Source organism: Microcaecilia unicolor, chromosome 10 (genome assembly GCF_901765095.1).
Source record: "Microcaecilia unicolor chromosome 10, aMicUni1.1, whole genome shotgun sequence".
In the NCBI taxonomy this organism is placed as follows: domain Eukaryota; kingdom Metazoa; phylum Chordata; class Amphibia; order Gymnophiona; family Siphonopidae; genus Microcaecilia; species Microcaecilia unicolor.
In genome coordinates, this window is record NC_044040.1 from 109636600 (window position 1) to 109651790 (window position 15191).

Here is a 15191-nt window from a genome sequence, read left to right on the forward strand (position 1 = left end):
GACCTTACGAGACTGGGAGACTGGGTGTCTAGATGGCAGATGGCGTTTAATGTGAGCAAGTGCAAAGTGATGCATGTGGGAAAGAGGAACCCAGATTACAGCTACATCATGCAAGGTTCCGCGTTAGGAGTCACAGACCGAGAAAGGGATCTAGGTGTCATCATTGATGGTACGTTGAAACCTTCTCCTCAGTGTCCCAACATGGCAATGCTTATGTCATGTCTTTGACTGGGTGACCAAATAAATGACATATACTAGATGTAATCTACTTGGATTTCAGTAAAGCCTTTGATATGGTTCCTCACAGAAAACTCGTGAATAAGCAGAGAGGGTCGAATTTAGCACCCAAAGTGGTGAATTGTATTGGAAACTGGTTCACCGACATGCGACAGACAGTGGTGGTGGTAAATAGAATTTTATCCGAGGAAGGTGAGTAGTGGAGTGCCTCAGGGATCAGTAATGGGGCTGATTTTGTTTAATATATTTGTGCGAGACATTGTTGAATGATTAGAAGTAAATGTTTGCCTTTTTGTGGATGATACGAAGATAGCCAATAGAATGGATACCATTGAGGGAGTAGAAACCAAGTTGGTCAGAGGTTTGGTAGTTAAAATTTAAGGTGAAGTGCAGAGTGATTTACATGGGGTGCAGAAATCCAAAGGAGAGATGTACCTGATAGGAGATTGAATAGCACAACTCAGGAGAGGGACCTTGGAGTGATACTGTCTGAGGATCTCAAGTTCTCCGAGGACAAGCAGGCTGCTTGTTCTCACGACTGGGTTGACGTCCACGGCAGCCCCCACGAACCGGAACAAAACTTTGCGGGCGGTCCCGCACACAGGGCACGCCCACCGCGCATGCGCGGCCGTCTTCCCACCCGTGCGCGACCGTTCCCGCTCAGTCTTTTCTTTTCCGCGCTGGAGAGAGCCGTGTTCGTCTCTCTCTCTGTCAGCCCCGGAAACCGGATCGCGCTTTTGCCGCAAGTTTTTTCTTCGTTGTTTTCTTTGGTTGTTTTATTTTGTTCTGAAAAAAAAAAAAAAGAAAACTTTGTTTTCCCCTCGTACTTTTAGCGGGGGCGCCTCATTGCAGCCTTGTGGTCGCGCGGTCGATTTATTTTTCGAGGTGTGATTTTTACCGCCACCATCGACGACTTTGACTTCGCCGATGCGATTTTTCTGTCGATGTCCTCGAAGGTCCCGAGTGGATTTAAGAAGTGTGGTCGGTGCGGCCGGTATATCTCGCAGACCGACACTCACGCTTGGTGCCTCCAGTGCCTCGGGCCGCAGCACGATACCAAGATGTGCACCTTGTGTCTCAGTTTACGGAAACGGACACAGGTGGCGAGGCAAGTTCTGCGGGACCGTCTTTTTGGAACTTGCGCCGTCCCGTCGACTTCGACGGCATCGGTGTCGACGGCCAGATCTTCGGTACCGGTACCAATGTCCACGAAATTGGCACCGACGGCACCGACCCCAGGAGCACAGGTCCCGTTGGCCCGCCGGTCTTCCGGAGATGGCAGGGGTGAGCGGCCGCGTGGGCAATCGGCCCCGGTCACTCCCTCTACCCAGGGCCCTCGGGACCGAACCCTGTCGGACCCGAGGCCGAGGGGGATCTACCTCCTCCTCTTCGGTACTGCCGAGCGCCGATGACGGGCACCGAAAAAAGGCAAAAAAGCACTGTCATCGGTCGCCCACGGCGCATGTGGCTACCGGCTCCAGAGATGACTCGACGCCGAGAAAGCGGCAGCGCCGGGAGGAGCGTTCCCCCTCGGTGGTAGAGGTATCGCTACGTCAGGACACCAGCACTTCGGTGCCGTCTCCTGGACCCGAGCAGATTCCGGCACCGGCACCTCTACCGGCCCCTCGCCTTTCCTGACAGCGGGCCTTGACGAGTGCCTCCGAGCCATCCTTCCGGGGATCCTGGAAGGGCTGATGCGCCAGACTGTGCCGGCGCCGGGGGTGCTTGCGCCCTCGGCGCCGGCATGCTCTAGTCTCGACCGCCACGCAGGTGGAGTCCCCGTCGACGTCGATGGAGGGAGCTTCATCCCCGCCGGCGCGGGAGTCCACCACTCGACGACGCCACCGAGGACTCGGTGCCTCGAAGTCGAGCCGGGCCCGGTTGAGGTCTGAGCTACAGGAGCTCATGTCCGACACCGAGGAAGAGGCCTCGTGGGGGGGAGTAGGAGGACCCCAGATATTTCTCCTCAGAGGAGTCTGTGGGCCTTCCCTCTGACCCCACTCCTTCACCAGAGAGGAAGCTCTCGCCACCTGAGAGCCTCTCTTTTGCCTCCTTCGTCAGGGACATGTCTATTTGCATTCCCTTCCCCGTGGTCTCTGTGGATGAGCCGAGGGCCGAGATGCTCGAGGTCCTCGACTATCCATCACCACCTAGAGAGTCCTCCACGGTACCGTTGCACAATGTCCTCAAAGAGACACTGCTTCGGAACTGGTTGAGACCTTTATCTAATCCCACCATCCCCAAGAAAGCGGAGTCCCAATACAGGATCCACTCAGACCCAGAGTTAATGCGGCCTCAATTGCCTCATGACTCGGCGGTCGTGGACTCTGCTCTCAAGAGGGCACGGAGTTCGAGGGATACCGCCTCGGCGCCCCCGGGGCGGGAGTCTCGCACTCTGGACTCGTTTGGGATGAAGGCCTACCAATCTTCAATGCTTGTGACCCGCATCCAGTCCTACCAGCTCTACACGAGCATCCACATGCGGAATAATGTGAAGCAACTGGCAGACCTGGTCGACAAGCTCCCCCCGGAGCAGTCCAGGCCTTTTCAGGAGGTGGTCAGGCAGCTGAAGGCGTGCAGAAAGTTCCTGTCCAGGGGTATGTATGACACCTGTGATGTGGCATCGCGTGCTGCGGCCCAAGGTATAGTGATGCGCAGGCTCTCATGGCTGCGTGCCTCTGACCTGGACAACCACACCCAGCAGCGGCTGGCCGATGTCCCTTGGCGGGGGGATAATATTTTTGGTGAGAAGGTCGAGCAGCTGGTGGACCAACTACACCAGCGGGAAACCGCCCTCGACAAGCTCTCCCACCGGGCGCCTTCAGCATCCACCTTAGCAGGTGGACGTTTTTTCCCGGGCAAGGCAGGCTGCGCCCTACGCCTACAACAAGCGTAGATACACCCAGCCGGCCCGAAGGCCTCATCAGGCACAGGGACAGTCCCAGCGCGCTCGTTCCCGTCAACAGCGTGCGCCTAAGCAGCCCCTGGCGCCTCCACAGCAAAAACCAGGGACGGGTTTTTTGACTGGATCCATGGGAACATAGCCGCCATCAAAGTGTCCGTACCGGACGATCTGCCAGTCGGGGGGAGGTTAAAACTTTTTCACCAAAGGTGGCCTCTAATAACCTCCGACCAGTGGGTTCTCCAAATAGTGCGGTGCGGATGCGCCCTGAATTTGGCCTCCCCTCCACCAAATTGTCCTCCGGGAGCCCAATCCTTCAGCTCCCAGCACAAGCAGGTACTTGCAGAGGAACTCTCCGCCCTTCTTAGCGCCAATGCAGTCGAGCCCGTGCCACCCGGGCAGGAAGGGCAGGGATTCTATTCCAGGTACTTCCTTGTGGAAAAGAAAACAGGGGGGATGCGCCCCATCCTAGACTTCAGAGGCCTGAACAAATATCTGGTCACAGAGAAGTTCAGGAAGCTTTCCTCGGGCACCCTTCTGCCAATGATTAAGAAAAACGATTGGCTATGTTCCCTGGATTTAAAGGACGCATACACTCACATCCCGATACTGCCAGCTCACAGACAGTATCTCAGATTCCGCCTGGGGACACGGCACTTTCAGTATTGTGTGCTGCCCTTTGGGCTCGCCTCCGCCCCACGGGTGTTCACGAAGTGCCTCGTGGTGGTCGCGGCGTATCTACGCAAGCTGGGAGTGCACGTGTTCCCATATCTCGACGATTGGCTGGTCAAGAACACCTCGGAGGCAGGAGCTCTCCGGTCCATGCAGTGCACTATTCACCTTCTGGAGCTGCTGGGGTTTGTGATAAATTACCCAAAGTCCCATCTCCAGCCAGTCCAATCTCTGGAATTCATAGGAGCTCTGCTGAATTCACAGACGGCTCAGGCCTTTCTTCCCGAAGCGAGGGCCCACAACCTCCTGTCCCTCGCTTCCCAGACCAGAGCGTCTCAGCAGGTCACAGCTCGGCAGATGTTGAGACTCCTAGGTCATATGGCCTCCACAGTTCATGTGACTCCCATGGCTCATCTTCACATGAGATCTGTTCAATGGACCCTAGCTTCCCAGTGGTGCCAGGCCACCGGGAATCTAGAAGATGTCATCCGCCTGTCCCTCAGTTGCCTCAATTCGCTGCACTGGTGGACACTTCGGACCAATTTGACCCTGGGACATCCATTCCAAATTCCGCAGCCCACGAAAGTGCTGACGACGGATGCATCTCGCCTGGGGTGGGGAGCTCATGTCGATGGGCTTCACACCCAGGGACTGTGGTCCCTCCAGGAACAAGATCTTCAGATCAACCTCCTGGAGCTCCGAGCGGTCTGGAATGCACTGAAGGCCTTCAGAGATCGGCTGTCCTATCAAATTATCCAAATTCGGACAGACAATCAGGTTGCGATGTATTACATCAACAAGCAGGTGGGCACCGGATCTCGCCCCCTGTGTCAGGAAGCTGTCGGGATGTGGCGTTGGGCCTGCCAGTTCGGCATGCTTCTTCAAGCCACATACCTGGCAGGTGTAAACAACAGTCTGGCCAACAGGACTGAGCAGAGTCATGCAACCGCACGAATAGTCGCTCCATTCCAGAGTGGTACGCAAGATCTTCCGAGAGTGGGGCACTCCCTCGGTGGACCTTTTCGCCTCTCAGACCAACCACAAGCTGCCTCTGTTCTGTTCCAGACTACAGGCACACGGCAGACTAGCGTCGGATGCCTTTCTCCTCCATTGGGGGACCGGCCTCATGTATGCTTATCCTCCCATACCTTTGGTGGGGAAGACCTTACTGAAGCTCAAGCAAGACCACGGCACCATGATTCTGATAGCGCCTTTTTGGCCCCATCAGATCTGGTTCCCTCTTCTTCTGGAGTTGTCCTCCGAAGAACCGTGGAGATTGGAGTGTTTTCCGACTCTCATTTCGCAGAACGACGGAGTGCTTCTGCACCCCAACCTTCAGTCTCTGGCTCTCACGGCCTGGATGTTGAGGGCGTAGACTTCGCTTCGTTGGGTCTGTCTGAGGGTGTCTCCCGTGTCTTGCTTGCCTCTAGGAAGGATTCCACTAAAAAGAGTTACTTTTTCAAGTGGAGGAGGTTTGTCGTTTGGTGTGAGAGCAAGGCCCTAGAACCTCGTTCTTGTCCTGCACAGAACCTGCTTGAATACCTTCTGCACTTATCAGAGTCTGGCCTCAAGACCAACTCAGTAAGGAATCACCTTAGTGCGATTAGTGCTTACCATCATCGTGTAGAGGGTAAAGCCATCTCTGGAGAGCCTTTAGTCGTTCGATTCATGAGAGGCTTGCTTTTGTCAAAGCCCCCTGTCAAGCCTCCTGCAGTGTCATGGGATCTCAACGTCGTCCTCACCCAGCTGATGAAACCTCCTTTTGAGCCACTGAATTCATGCCATCTGAAGTACTTGACCTGGAAGGTCATTTTCTTGGTGGCAGTTACTTCAGCTCGTAGGGTCAGTGAGCTTCAAGCCCTGGTAGCTCATGCTCCGTATACTAAATTTCATCATAACAGAGTAGTGCTCCGCACTCACCCTAAGTTCCTGCCAAAGGTGGTGTCGGAGTTCCATCTTAACCAGTCAATTGTCTTGCCAACATTCTTTCCCAGACCGCATACCCGCCCTGCTGAACGTCAGTTGCACACATTGGACTGCAAGTGAGCTTTGGCCTTCTATCTGGAGCGGACACAGCCGAACAGACAGACCGCCCAATTGTTTATTTCTTTCGACCCCAATAGGAAAGGGGTCGCTGTCGGGAAACTCACCATCTCCAATTGGCTAGCAGATTGCATTTCCTTCACTTACGCCCAGGCTGGGCTGACTCTTGAGGGTCATGTCACGGCTCATAGTGTCAGAGCCATGGCAGCGTCGGTGGCCCACTTGAAGTCAGCCACTATTGAAGAGATTTGCAAGGCTGCGACGTGGTCATCTGTCCTCACATTCACATCACATTACTGCCTCCAGCAGGATACCCGACGCGACAGTCGGTTTGGGCAGTCGGTGCTGCAGAATCTGTTTGGGGTTTGAATCCAACTCCACCCTCCAGGACCCGAATTTATTCTGGTCAGGCTGCACTCTCAGTTAGTTGTTCTTCGTAGGTCAATTTCTGTTATACCCTTGCCGTTGCGAGGTTCAGTTGACCTGGGTTCTTGTTTTGAGTGAGCCTGAGAGCTAGGGATACCCCAGTCGTGAGAACAAGCAGCCTGCTTGTCCTCGGAGAAAGCGAATGATACATACCTGTAGCAGGTGTTCTCCGAGGACAGCAGGCTGATTGTTCTCACCTACCCTCCCTCCTCCCCTTTGGAGTTGCGTTTTCCTCTTTTCTTGGTTGTCATTCAACTGAGCGGGAACGGTCGCGCACGGGCGGGAAGACGGCCGCGCATGCGCGGTGGGCGTGCCCTGCGTGCGGGACCGCCCGCAAAGTTTTGTTCCGGTTGGTGGGGGCTGCCGTGGACGTCAACCCAGTCGTGAGAACAATCAGCCTGCTGTCCTCGGAGAACACCTGCTACAGGTATGTATCATTCGCTGTATCAAAACAGTGCTACAGGGCGGTGCTCATGGCCAGAAAGATGCTGGGGTGCATAAAGAAGGGTAAAACCAGCAGAAGAAAGGAGGTATTGATTCCCCTGTACAAGTTGTTGCTGAGCCCCCATTTGGAGTATTGTCTTCAGTTTTGGAGGCTGTATCTTACTAAGGACATAATAAGACTTGAAGCAATTCAGAGAAAAATGATGAAAATGGTAAAGGGTTTGTGCCACTGGACATTTGAGGAAAGACTTGAGGACCCGAAAATGTATACCCTGGAGGAAAGGAGAGACAGGCATGATATGATACCAACATTCCAGAGATGGAAAGATGGTAGAACTAAAGGACATGGATTGAGGTTGTAGGGGGACTTACTCAGGAATAATGTCAGGAAGTACTTTTTCATGGAGAGGGTGATAGATGTCTAGAGTGCACTCCTGCGGAAGATGGTGGAGATGAAAACAGTAACAGAATTCAAAAATACGTGGGGTAGACACAAAGGAATTCTGTATGAATGGCAATGATCCAAGCAAGCTTAGCGGTGATTAGATGGCAACACCAGTAATTGAGAAGCAAAGCCAGTGTTATTAGACTTCTGCGGTTTGTGCCCTGATCATGATTGGACAGCTTTGAATGGGCTGTAGGACTTCGATGATAACTTCAGTGATTGGAGAACAAGTCCAGTGACAGCAGACTTCTACAGTGTGTGCCCTGGAAGTGGTGGGGACAGATCAGGACAATATCTGGAAAAGCTAAGAGAAGCTGGTAGTCAGGAAAGCAAAGATGCAAAAGGAAGAAAAAATAGCCAATAAGGTAAAATGGTGGGGGGGGGGGGGGGGGGGTGGATGGGACAAAACATTTTTATAGATATGTTAGTGATGGGAGGAAGTGCAAAAGGTGAAGGGAAGGAATATGTAGAAGCTGATAGAGATAAGACAGAATTGCTTAACAAATGTTTCTGCTCTATGTTCAGAGCTTAAGGGCCGGGAGCAGGAATTCAGAAGTCAAACACAAATAGGAATGTATTGTGTAGCCCTTGAATGATTTTCAAACGCCTTCTGAAAATCCAGATACACAATATTTAACTCATATTTACATTAGAACAGCTGTAACAGGTGTTCTCTTTTGATATCACACAACTTTTCACTTTTCTGTTGAGAGTTTTTCTCCCCCTCTTTTTACCACTGAGCGTGACCTTGACCACCTTAGTGTGATTTATTGATCTGTATCATCAGTGAACACTGTCAAAGGCAATTTTGTCTTGTTGATCTTGTAAATTGATTAGTTTACTGGTTGATCATTTCTTCATATTCTTTGTTTCAGGATGATATGCTGATATTGAGAAAGACAGTAAAGTCTTTTCTGGCAGTTTGCCAGCAATGCCTCTCAAATGTCAACACTCCAGTGAAGGAACAGGTAAGAAAAGAACAGGGACAGCATTTTTTACAAGTTGCAACTTTTTTGAAAGGTTTATGCTTCTATTTATTACCATGTTTCTCCTTCATTTTATTATGTTTGTAAACATAATAAAATAAAGGATAAACATGGTAACACCAGTGCCATCAGAGCCCCTGAGAGCAGATTTGTGTACAACCCTACTGTAAGGATTCATATGCAGGTCAGTCTTATCCAATGTTGTGGTGTAATTTCCTAAAGAGTCTTTTACTAAAGTGTGTTAAGTTTTTCCACTAACCCTTTCATGCTATATAACATGAGTGCCTAAATGTATGCACCATTTGTGTACTCAGATTATAGAACACCAGCACTTATGTGCATGAATGTTACAGATTCGCACCAAAGTGCTAGTTGGGCACTAGTATTCTTTATTATATTTCAAAATATTTAACATCAAATGAACGGAAAGATAATCCCATACAGCAATATCAAACATAAACATTGAATTACCATAGAGAGAGCAACTTTCTAATGTTGAAGCGGAGTATTACAAAATTTATTGAGACAACCAGCATGTTCCACTGTTGTTATTTTGGATTTATATATCAGGCAAATTGAATTCCATCAGAAAGCCAACATTCCAGTATAGATGCATTCTTCCATCCTTTCAAGATGTCTTGAAAGTACAACAGCAATCATAACACTGTAAAGTTTGCCATTTAATTGGAGTCCAGACACTATGTCAGGATGACCAAATAGATAAAAGAATAAGATAACGAGATCTGGAATTGAAATACTATGCATATTCTCTGCCACACTTGTTGCCAAAATCACAAAATACCATAAGGACAAGAGAAAAGCATATAATCAAGTGATGCAAAGGACCAGTTTTGATTAGATGTATGAGGGTCTATACGGTGTAGGCAGACTGGAATCCACTATGTGCCAGAAAATACATAGGTTGTGTTAAGGAATCTGAAGCTGCGCAGTGGACATTGTGAGTCCAAAATAATTCAGAGGTTTGTGTAATATGCATACTAGTTTCCATCTTCCATATCTTTTGCAAGGAAGAGGCTCTGGAGTTTGGAACCATATGATGGATTAGTTTATAAAGTCAGTATCCCAGAAGTAGCTGCTAATAGAGCTAGACTTTTTTCCACGCCTTGAGCACATAAGAAGTGGAACAATTTGTACTACTGTGAGAAAAGAAGACTGAAGGACAGTCTAAGCTCTGGAAATGTCACGATATATTGATCTTGCATAAGATGATCAGTGTTTTTGTGCCCAAATTGTGTCATATCTATTGTGCCCAATTTGTCCAGTAGAGCTGCTTCCCATCAATTTGAATATGAGGGTTCCACCATAAAGGAGCTCTGGAGCCTATAGTTCTAGGCGGCAGCATTATATCCAGAGATTGTAATGCTGGTAGTGTAATCTTTCAAGTGGAGTAGTATGAAGGCACCAAGTGGGTATAACAGTTTTAGTGCTTTGATCAGTGTCTACTTAAGATGAAGCCTAAGTCACATTTGCTTCATATCGGTGTCATCCATCTAAGGTAATCTTTGTCGTAACAAAAAAAGCTTTGTGATAATTTTGAAAATGCAGGAAGTTCTCCACTCTCTTTGTTTTTTGTAAATTATGTAAGGCAATCCTAGGTTTCTTTTGATTCCATAAGAAGTGGGTCAGGATCTTATTGATGTTTTTGTAAAATCCAACATAGAAAAAAAAACAGGTATCATGCACATGTTGTACATAATTACTTGGGCTAAGGACATCTTAGTAGTCTCCAACCGCTCCTACACACTTAAGTATAGTGGAGACCATTGACCACAGAGCTCCTTAATCCTTGTGTAATATGCTTCTGATTATGTGATATCGTGTCATACCAGTAACTCCGCATTGAAAAGGGAAAGCTATAATCATATCTTTGGTACAGTGAACATTCATCGGCATTAATTCTGACTTGGTCATTTAATTCTGTAACTCGAGAACATCCCAGAGTTCTCAATTAACTGTAACAGAGCAGGGATAGTAGAACAAGGGATAGATTCAGCAGCACATCATCCTCATCCTATATAATAAAACCACCTGCAATGTTCTGAAGCTGACTGCGTGGACACAAGCCTTGAGGCATTCGTGCTTCTGTTGACGCCTCCCACTTCCGGGTGCGTCAGCAGCAAAAGTGCCCAATCAAAATAAAGCAGTGTTCGGAATGTTGGCGGCGCAGTTTCAGCCATTTCACCGCCCCTCCACCCCCCCCCCCCCCCCAGGTTGCCATCGCTCCCCCCCCCCCCCCCCCCTGTCATTGCCGCTCCCCCCCCTCCCTCCAAACATCAGCTCAACTGCCATTTCCGGCCACTGCTGCTTCTCCTGTTGAGCAGCAGCGGCCAGTACCAAAACAAAAAAAAAACTTGAACCTGCAAAAATGCTTTTAAAAAGGAAGCGGGGAACCGCAGGCAGCCATCGGCTGTCAGCTCTGCATCCGCTTCTCCTCTCACGTCGCTGCGCTCCTCCGGGGTTCTACTCCATGGGCAGTGACGTGAGAGGAGGAGCGGATGCAGAGCTGACAGCCGATGGCTGCCTGCGGTTCCCCGCTTCCTTTTTAAAAGCATTTTTGCAGGTTCAATTTGTTGTTTTTTTTTGTTTTTGTACCAGCCACTGCTGCTCAACAGGGGGGGGGAAGGGGTCCTGAGACGAGGGGAGGGGGTCCAGAGACCTGGGAGGGGGGAGGAAGAGGGGGGAGGGGTCCTTAGACCAGATACGGAGGGGGGAGGGGGGCCTGGACCTGAAAGCAGGGGGAGAGGGAGACCTGGGGGGGAGGGGAAACCAGATAGGGAGGGGTCCTGCAACCACACAGAGGGAGGGGGGGGGTCCTGCGACCACAGAGAGAGAGGGGAAGGGGGTCCTGCAACCACACAGAGGGAGGGGGGAGGCATCTCTGGCACAACACAGAGGTAGGGGGAGAGGTATCTCTGGCACACACACACTGTCTCTCTCAAACGCTCTCTCGATCTCATACACTCTCGCTCTCACAGAGAGTCTGTGTATCGCACACATACTCTCTCACACTATCTGTTTCACACAAACACTCTCTCTCACACACACTGTATCTGTGTGAAACACACTCTCTCACACTCACTGTGGCTCACATATGCACTCGCACACACTCTCATTCTCACACACACTGTCTCACAGACACACTCACACCCACACTCGCTCTCTCTCTGTCACCACACATTCACTCTCTCTCTCTCACACAGTCACTCTCACACACACTCTCTCAAACATACACACTCCGAGGAAAACCTTGCTAGCGCCTGTTTCATTTGTGTCAGAAACGTGCCTTTTTTTACTAGTAAGCAGATAATTTATATTCATGATCCACATAAGAGATAACCACAGTGTCCTTGCATTGTCTTATGGTACAGAATGTTTGTTTCTGGGTTGTGAGCACCTTGTTTTGTAGTGGAAGCCTATGTTAGACTAATCTTTGGTAAGCAGAAAAACATGGCTGGCACCAAACGGTCTATGTCCGAAACAGTACTGGAACTAGAGTAGGCAGGAATGAAGAGGTGCCATGGAAGCTCAGGAACAAGGTGGCTGGGACCACACACACACAGACAGACGCTGGCGGCTTCTCAGGAATCCACTCAGAGGCTGGTGGCTTCTCACAAACCCACTCACACACAGAGGCTGATGGCTTCTCACGAACCCCACTCACACACAGACGCTGGCGGCTTCTCAGGAATCCACTCAGAGGCTGGTGGCTTCTCACAAACCCACTCACACACAGAGGCTGATGGCTTCTCACGAACCCACTCACACACAGAGGCTGATGGCTTCTCACGAACCCACTCACACACAGAGGCTGGTGGCTTCTCACGAACCCACTCACACACAGAGGCTGGTAGCACACAGAAGCTGGTGGCTTCTCAGGAACCTGCTTACACGCAGAAGCTGGTTGCTTCTCAGGAACTTACACAGAACAGACAGTGAAACAGGAACCCACACAGAACAGCTGTGAAATAGGAACCCAGTCACACACACAAGCAGGAGCTTCCCAGGATCCACACAGAACAGCAACAAAATAGGAACCCACCTTGCACACAGAAGCAGGGAGCTTCTCAGGAACCCACACAGAACAGACAGTGAAAACAGGAACCCACTCACATACAGAAGCAGGGAGGGTCTCAGGAACCCATACAGACACAGAGCAGACAGCAAAATAGGAACCCACTCACACACAGAAGCTGGAGGTGTGTCGGCAGTCCAAGCAGTGCAAGAGGGAGAAGGCGTCTCAGGACCCACAGGAACCAAGATAACATCAGGGATGGCTAACCGTGCAAGAGCGTCAAAGCCTGATTCTGACGGAGTTAAACGCCCTGCTCCTACGACATCTAGATGGCATCTGACATCGCCACAGGGGTGCACTGGTGGCTGGCTGATGCAGGTCCCACAATGCTTCCTGAACAGCGGCAGATGGCTCCACCTGCCAGCAACGTGGTACTAGCTCCGGAGTCACAGTAGGACCGTGATACAGAGACCAAGATAAACAGTATGGGAGATAATAGGCATCCTTTTCTGGTACCTCTATGCAGAACATAAGTTTTGGACATTTTACTATTAATATACAGATGAGCAGTAGGTTAAGAATATAAAAGGTGTACCATTTTCAGAAAGTTTTCTCCAAAGCCATACCATTGTAAGACCTTAAACATATAAGATCTCTTGTGCGTCTCTTCCGGGGTTGGGAAGAACCACAGTTATGGTTCCAGTCATCTATCCTTACTACTACTACTACTTAACATTTCTAGAGTGCTACTAGGGTTACGCAGCGCTGTACAAATTAACAAAGAAGGACGGTCCCAGCTCAAAGGAGCTTACAATCTAACGGACGAAATGTCAAGTTGGGGCAGTCTAAATTTCCTTCATTAAAGACTTGGAATAGGGAGACTAAATGTATGAGATCAACCTGAAAAAGTCTGTGCTGGGACCACAGCTTTTTAACATATTTATAAATGACCTAGAGATGGGAGTAACTAGTGAGGTAATTAAATTTGTTGACGACACAAAGTTATTCAAAGTTGTTAAATTGTGAGAGGATTGTGAAAAATTACAAAAGGACCTTACAAGACTGGGAGACTGGGCGTCTAAATGGCAGATGACGTTTAATGTGAGCAAGTGCAAAGTGATGCATGTGGGAAAGAGGAACCCAGATTACAGCTACATCATGCAAGGTTCCACGTTAGGAGTCACAGACCAAGAAAGGGATCTAGGTGTCGTCATTGATGATACATTGAAACCTTCTGCTCAGTGTGCTGCTGCGGCTAAGAAAGCAAATATAATATTAGGTATTGTTAGGAAAGGAATGGAAAACAAAAATGAGGACGTTATAATGCCTTTGTATCGCTCCATGGTGCGACCACACATCGATTATTGTGTTCAAGTCTGGTCACTGCATCTCAAAAAACATATAGTGGAATTAGAAAAGGTGCAGAGAAAGGCGACAAAAATGATAAAGGGAATGGGACAACTTCCCTATGAGGAAAGGCTAAAACGGCTAAGGCTCTTCAGTTTGGAGAAAAGGCGGCTGAGGGGAGATATGATAGAGGTCTATAAAATAATGAGTGGAGTGGAAAGGGTAGATGTGAAGTGTCTGTTTACTCTTTCCAAAAATATTAGGACAAGGTGGCATTCAATGAAGCTGCAAAGTAGTAAATTTTAAACAAATCAGAGAAGATCTTTCTTCACTCAATGTGTAATTAAATTCTGGAATTCGTTGCCAGAGAATGTGGTAAAGGCAGTTAGCTTAGTGGGGTTTTAAGAAGGTTTTTACGGCTTCTTATAGGAAAAGTCCATAGACCATTATTAAAATGGACTTGGGGAAAATCCACTGCTTATTTCTTATTGCCAGGTACTTGTGACCTGGATTGGCCACTGTTGGAAACAGGATGTTGGGCTTGATGGACCTTTGATCTTTCCCAGTATGGCATTACTTATATTCTTAAGCATAAACAATTCAGCAGTAAAACCATCCGTCCTTGGTGTCTTATTAGCTTTGAAAGACATAATGGTGGTAGCAATTTCAGAGGCAGAAATCTGTACCTCTTAGACCTTCCTTTCCTCTTGGTGTAAGCCTTAGAGCCTGTATATAGAAGAGGAGCTTATCAATGTCCAGTGGTGAGCCTGTGCAATCAGATTGGTACAGTTGTGCATAATATTCATAGAACCTGTTCAGAATGGGCATCCTGCTCCACTAGCAGTTTGCACTGATTATCTTTAATGGTGTGAATTAGCATCCTATTCACAGTGGCATAGGAAGGGGGGTGATGGGGCGGTCCACCCCGGGTGCACACGCTAGGGGGTTGTTGGCTCGCTGGTTCCCTGCTCTTTCTGCCCCATAACAGGTTACTTCCTCTTCCGGGGCAGAGAAAGCAGGGAAGCAGCAGAGCCGATGCAGCTCCCAGTGACGTGCACTGGGGGCGGATCGGCCCTCCCGCCTGCCCCCCGCTGAAATGTAGGGTGCGTTTCGGGGGAGTGTGCGCGCTCCGGAGGGGGGGCACGGTGCCCTGCACCCGGGGGGGGGGGGGTGCGCAGCGGTGACCCGCCCCGGGTGTCAGGCACCCTCGCTACGGCACTGCCTATTCATTTTGCCTTTCAAGTATGAGGAAGATCTTATCAGCCTTATCACTGGCAAAATACCAAGAGACACCTGAATATACATTTCTTTGTGATCCTGCTCACTGAAAATGTGATTATAATGATATTTGGCTCGAAATAACTCATGTTCCAGCATTCCATTTACACATTAAGCCATGTTCCTTGACGTGTATGTCCTGCAATAAGTCACTCAGATGGCATTTTGTGGGGCGTTCTTTCAAGCATTATAACCTATAATAACCTCATATAGAGACACCTTAAAGACATCTCAGTTAGTTGCCATGGAGGTTTGGTCAGGGTTATTAAATAAGAAATATTTCTTTATGTGGGCCTTGGCAAACTTATGAAATTCCATGTCCCTTAATAACGTATTGTTAAACCCCCATAAGGGATAAAATTTGGTTGGAAATAGGTC

The 15191-nt window shown here is 49.2% G+C and overlaps 1 protein-coding gene across 1 annotated transcript in view; it reads left to right on the plus strand.

Moving 5' to 3' along the window:
* The window catches only part of STAG1 (stromal antigen 1), a 1758022-nt gene that overhangs the window by 1398266 nt on the left and 344565 nt on the right, over window positions 1–15191 (plus strand). The window contains 1 exon segment of the mRNA XM_030215628.1: window positions 8045–8137. Coding sequence (XP_030071488.1) covers window positions 8045–8137 — 93 coding nt within the window.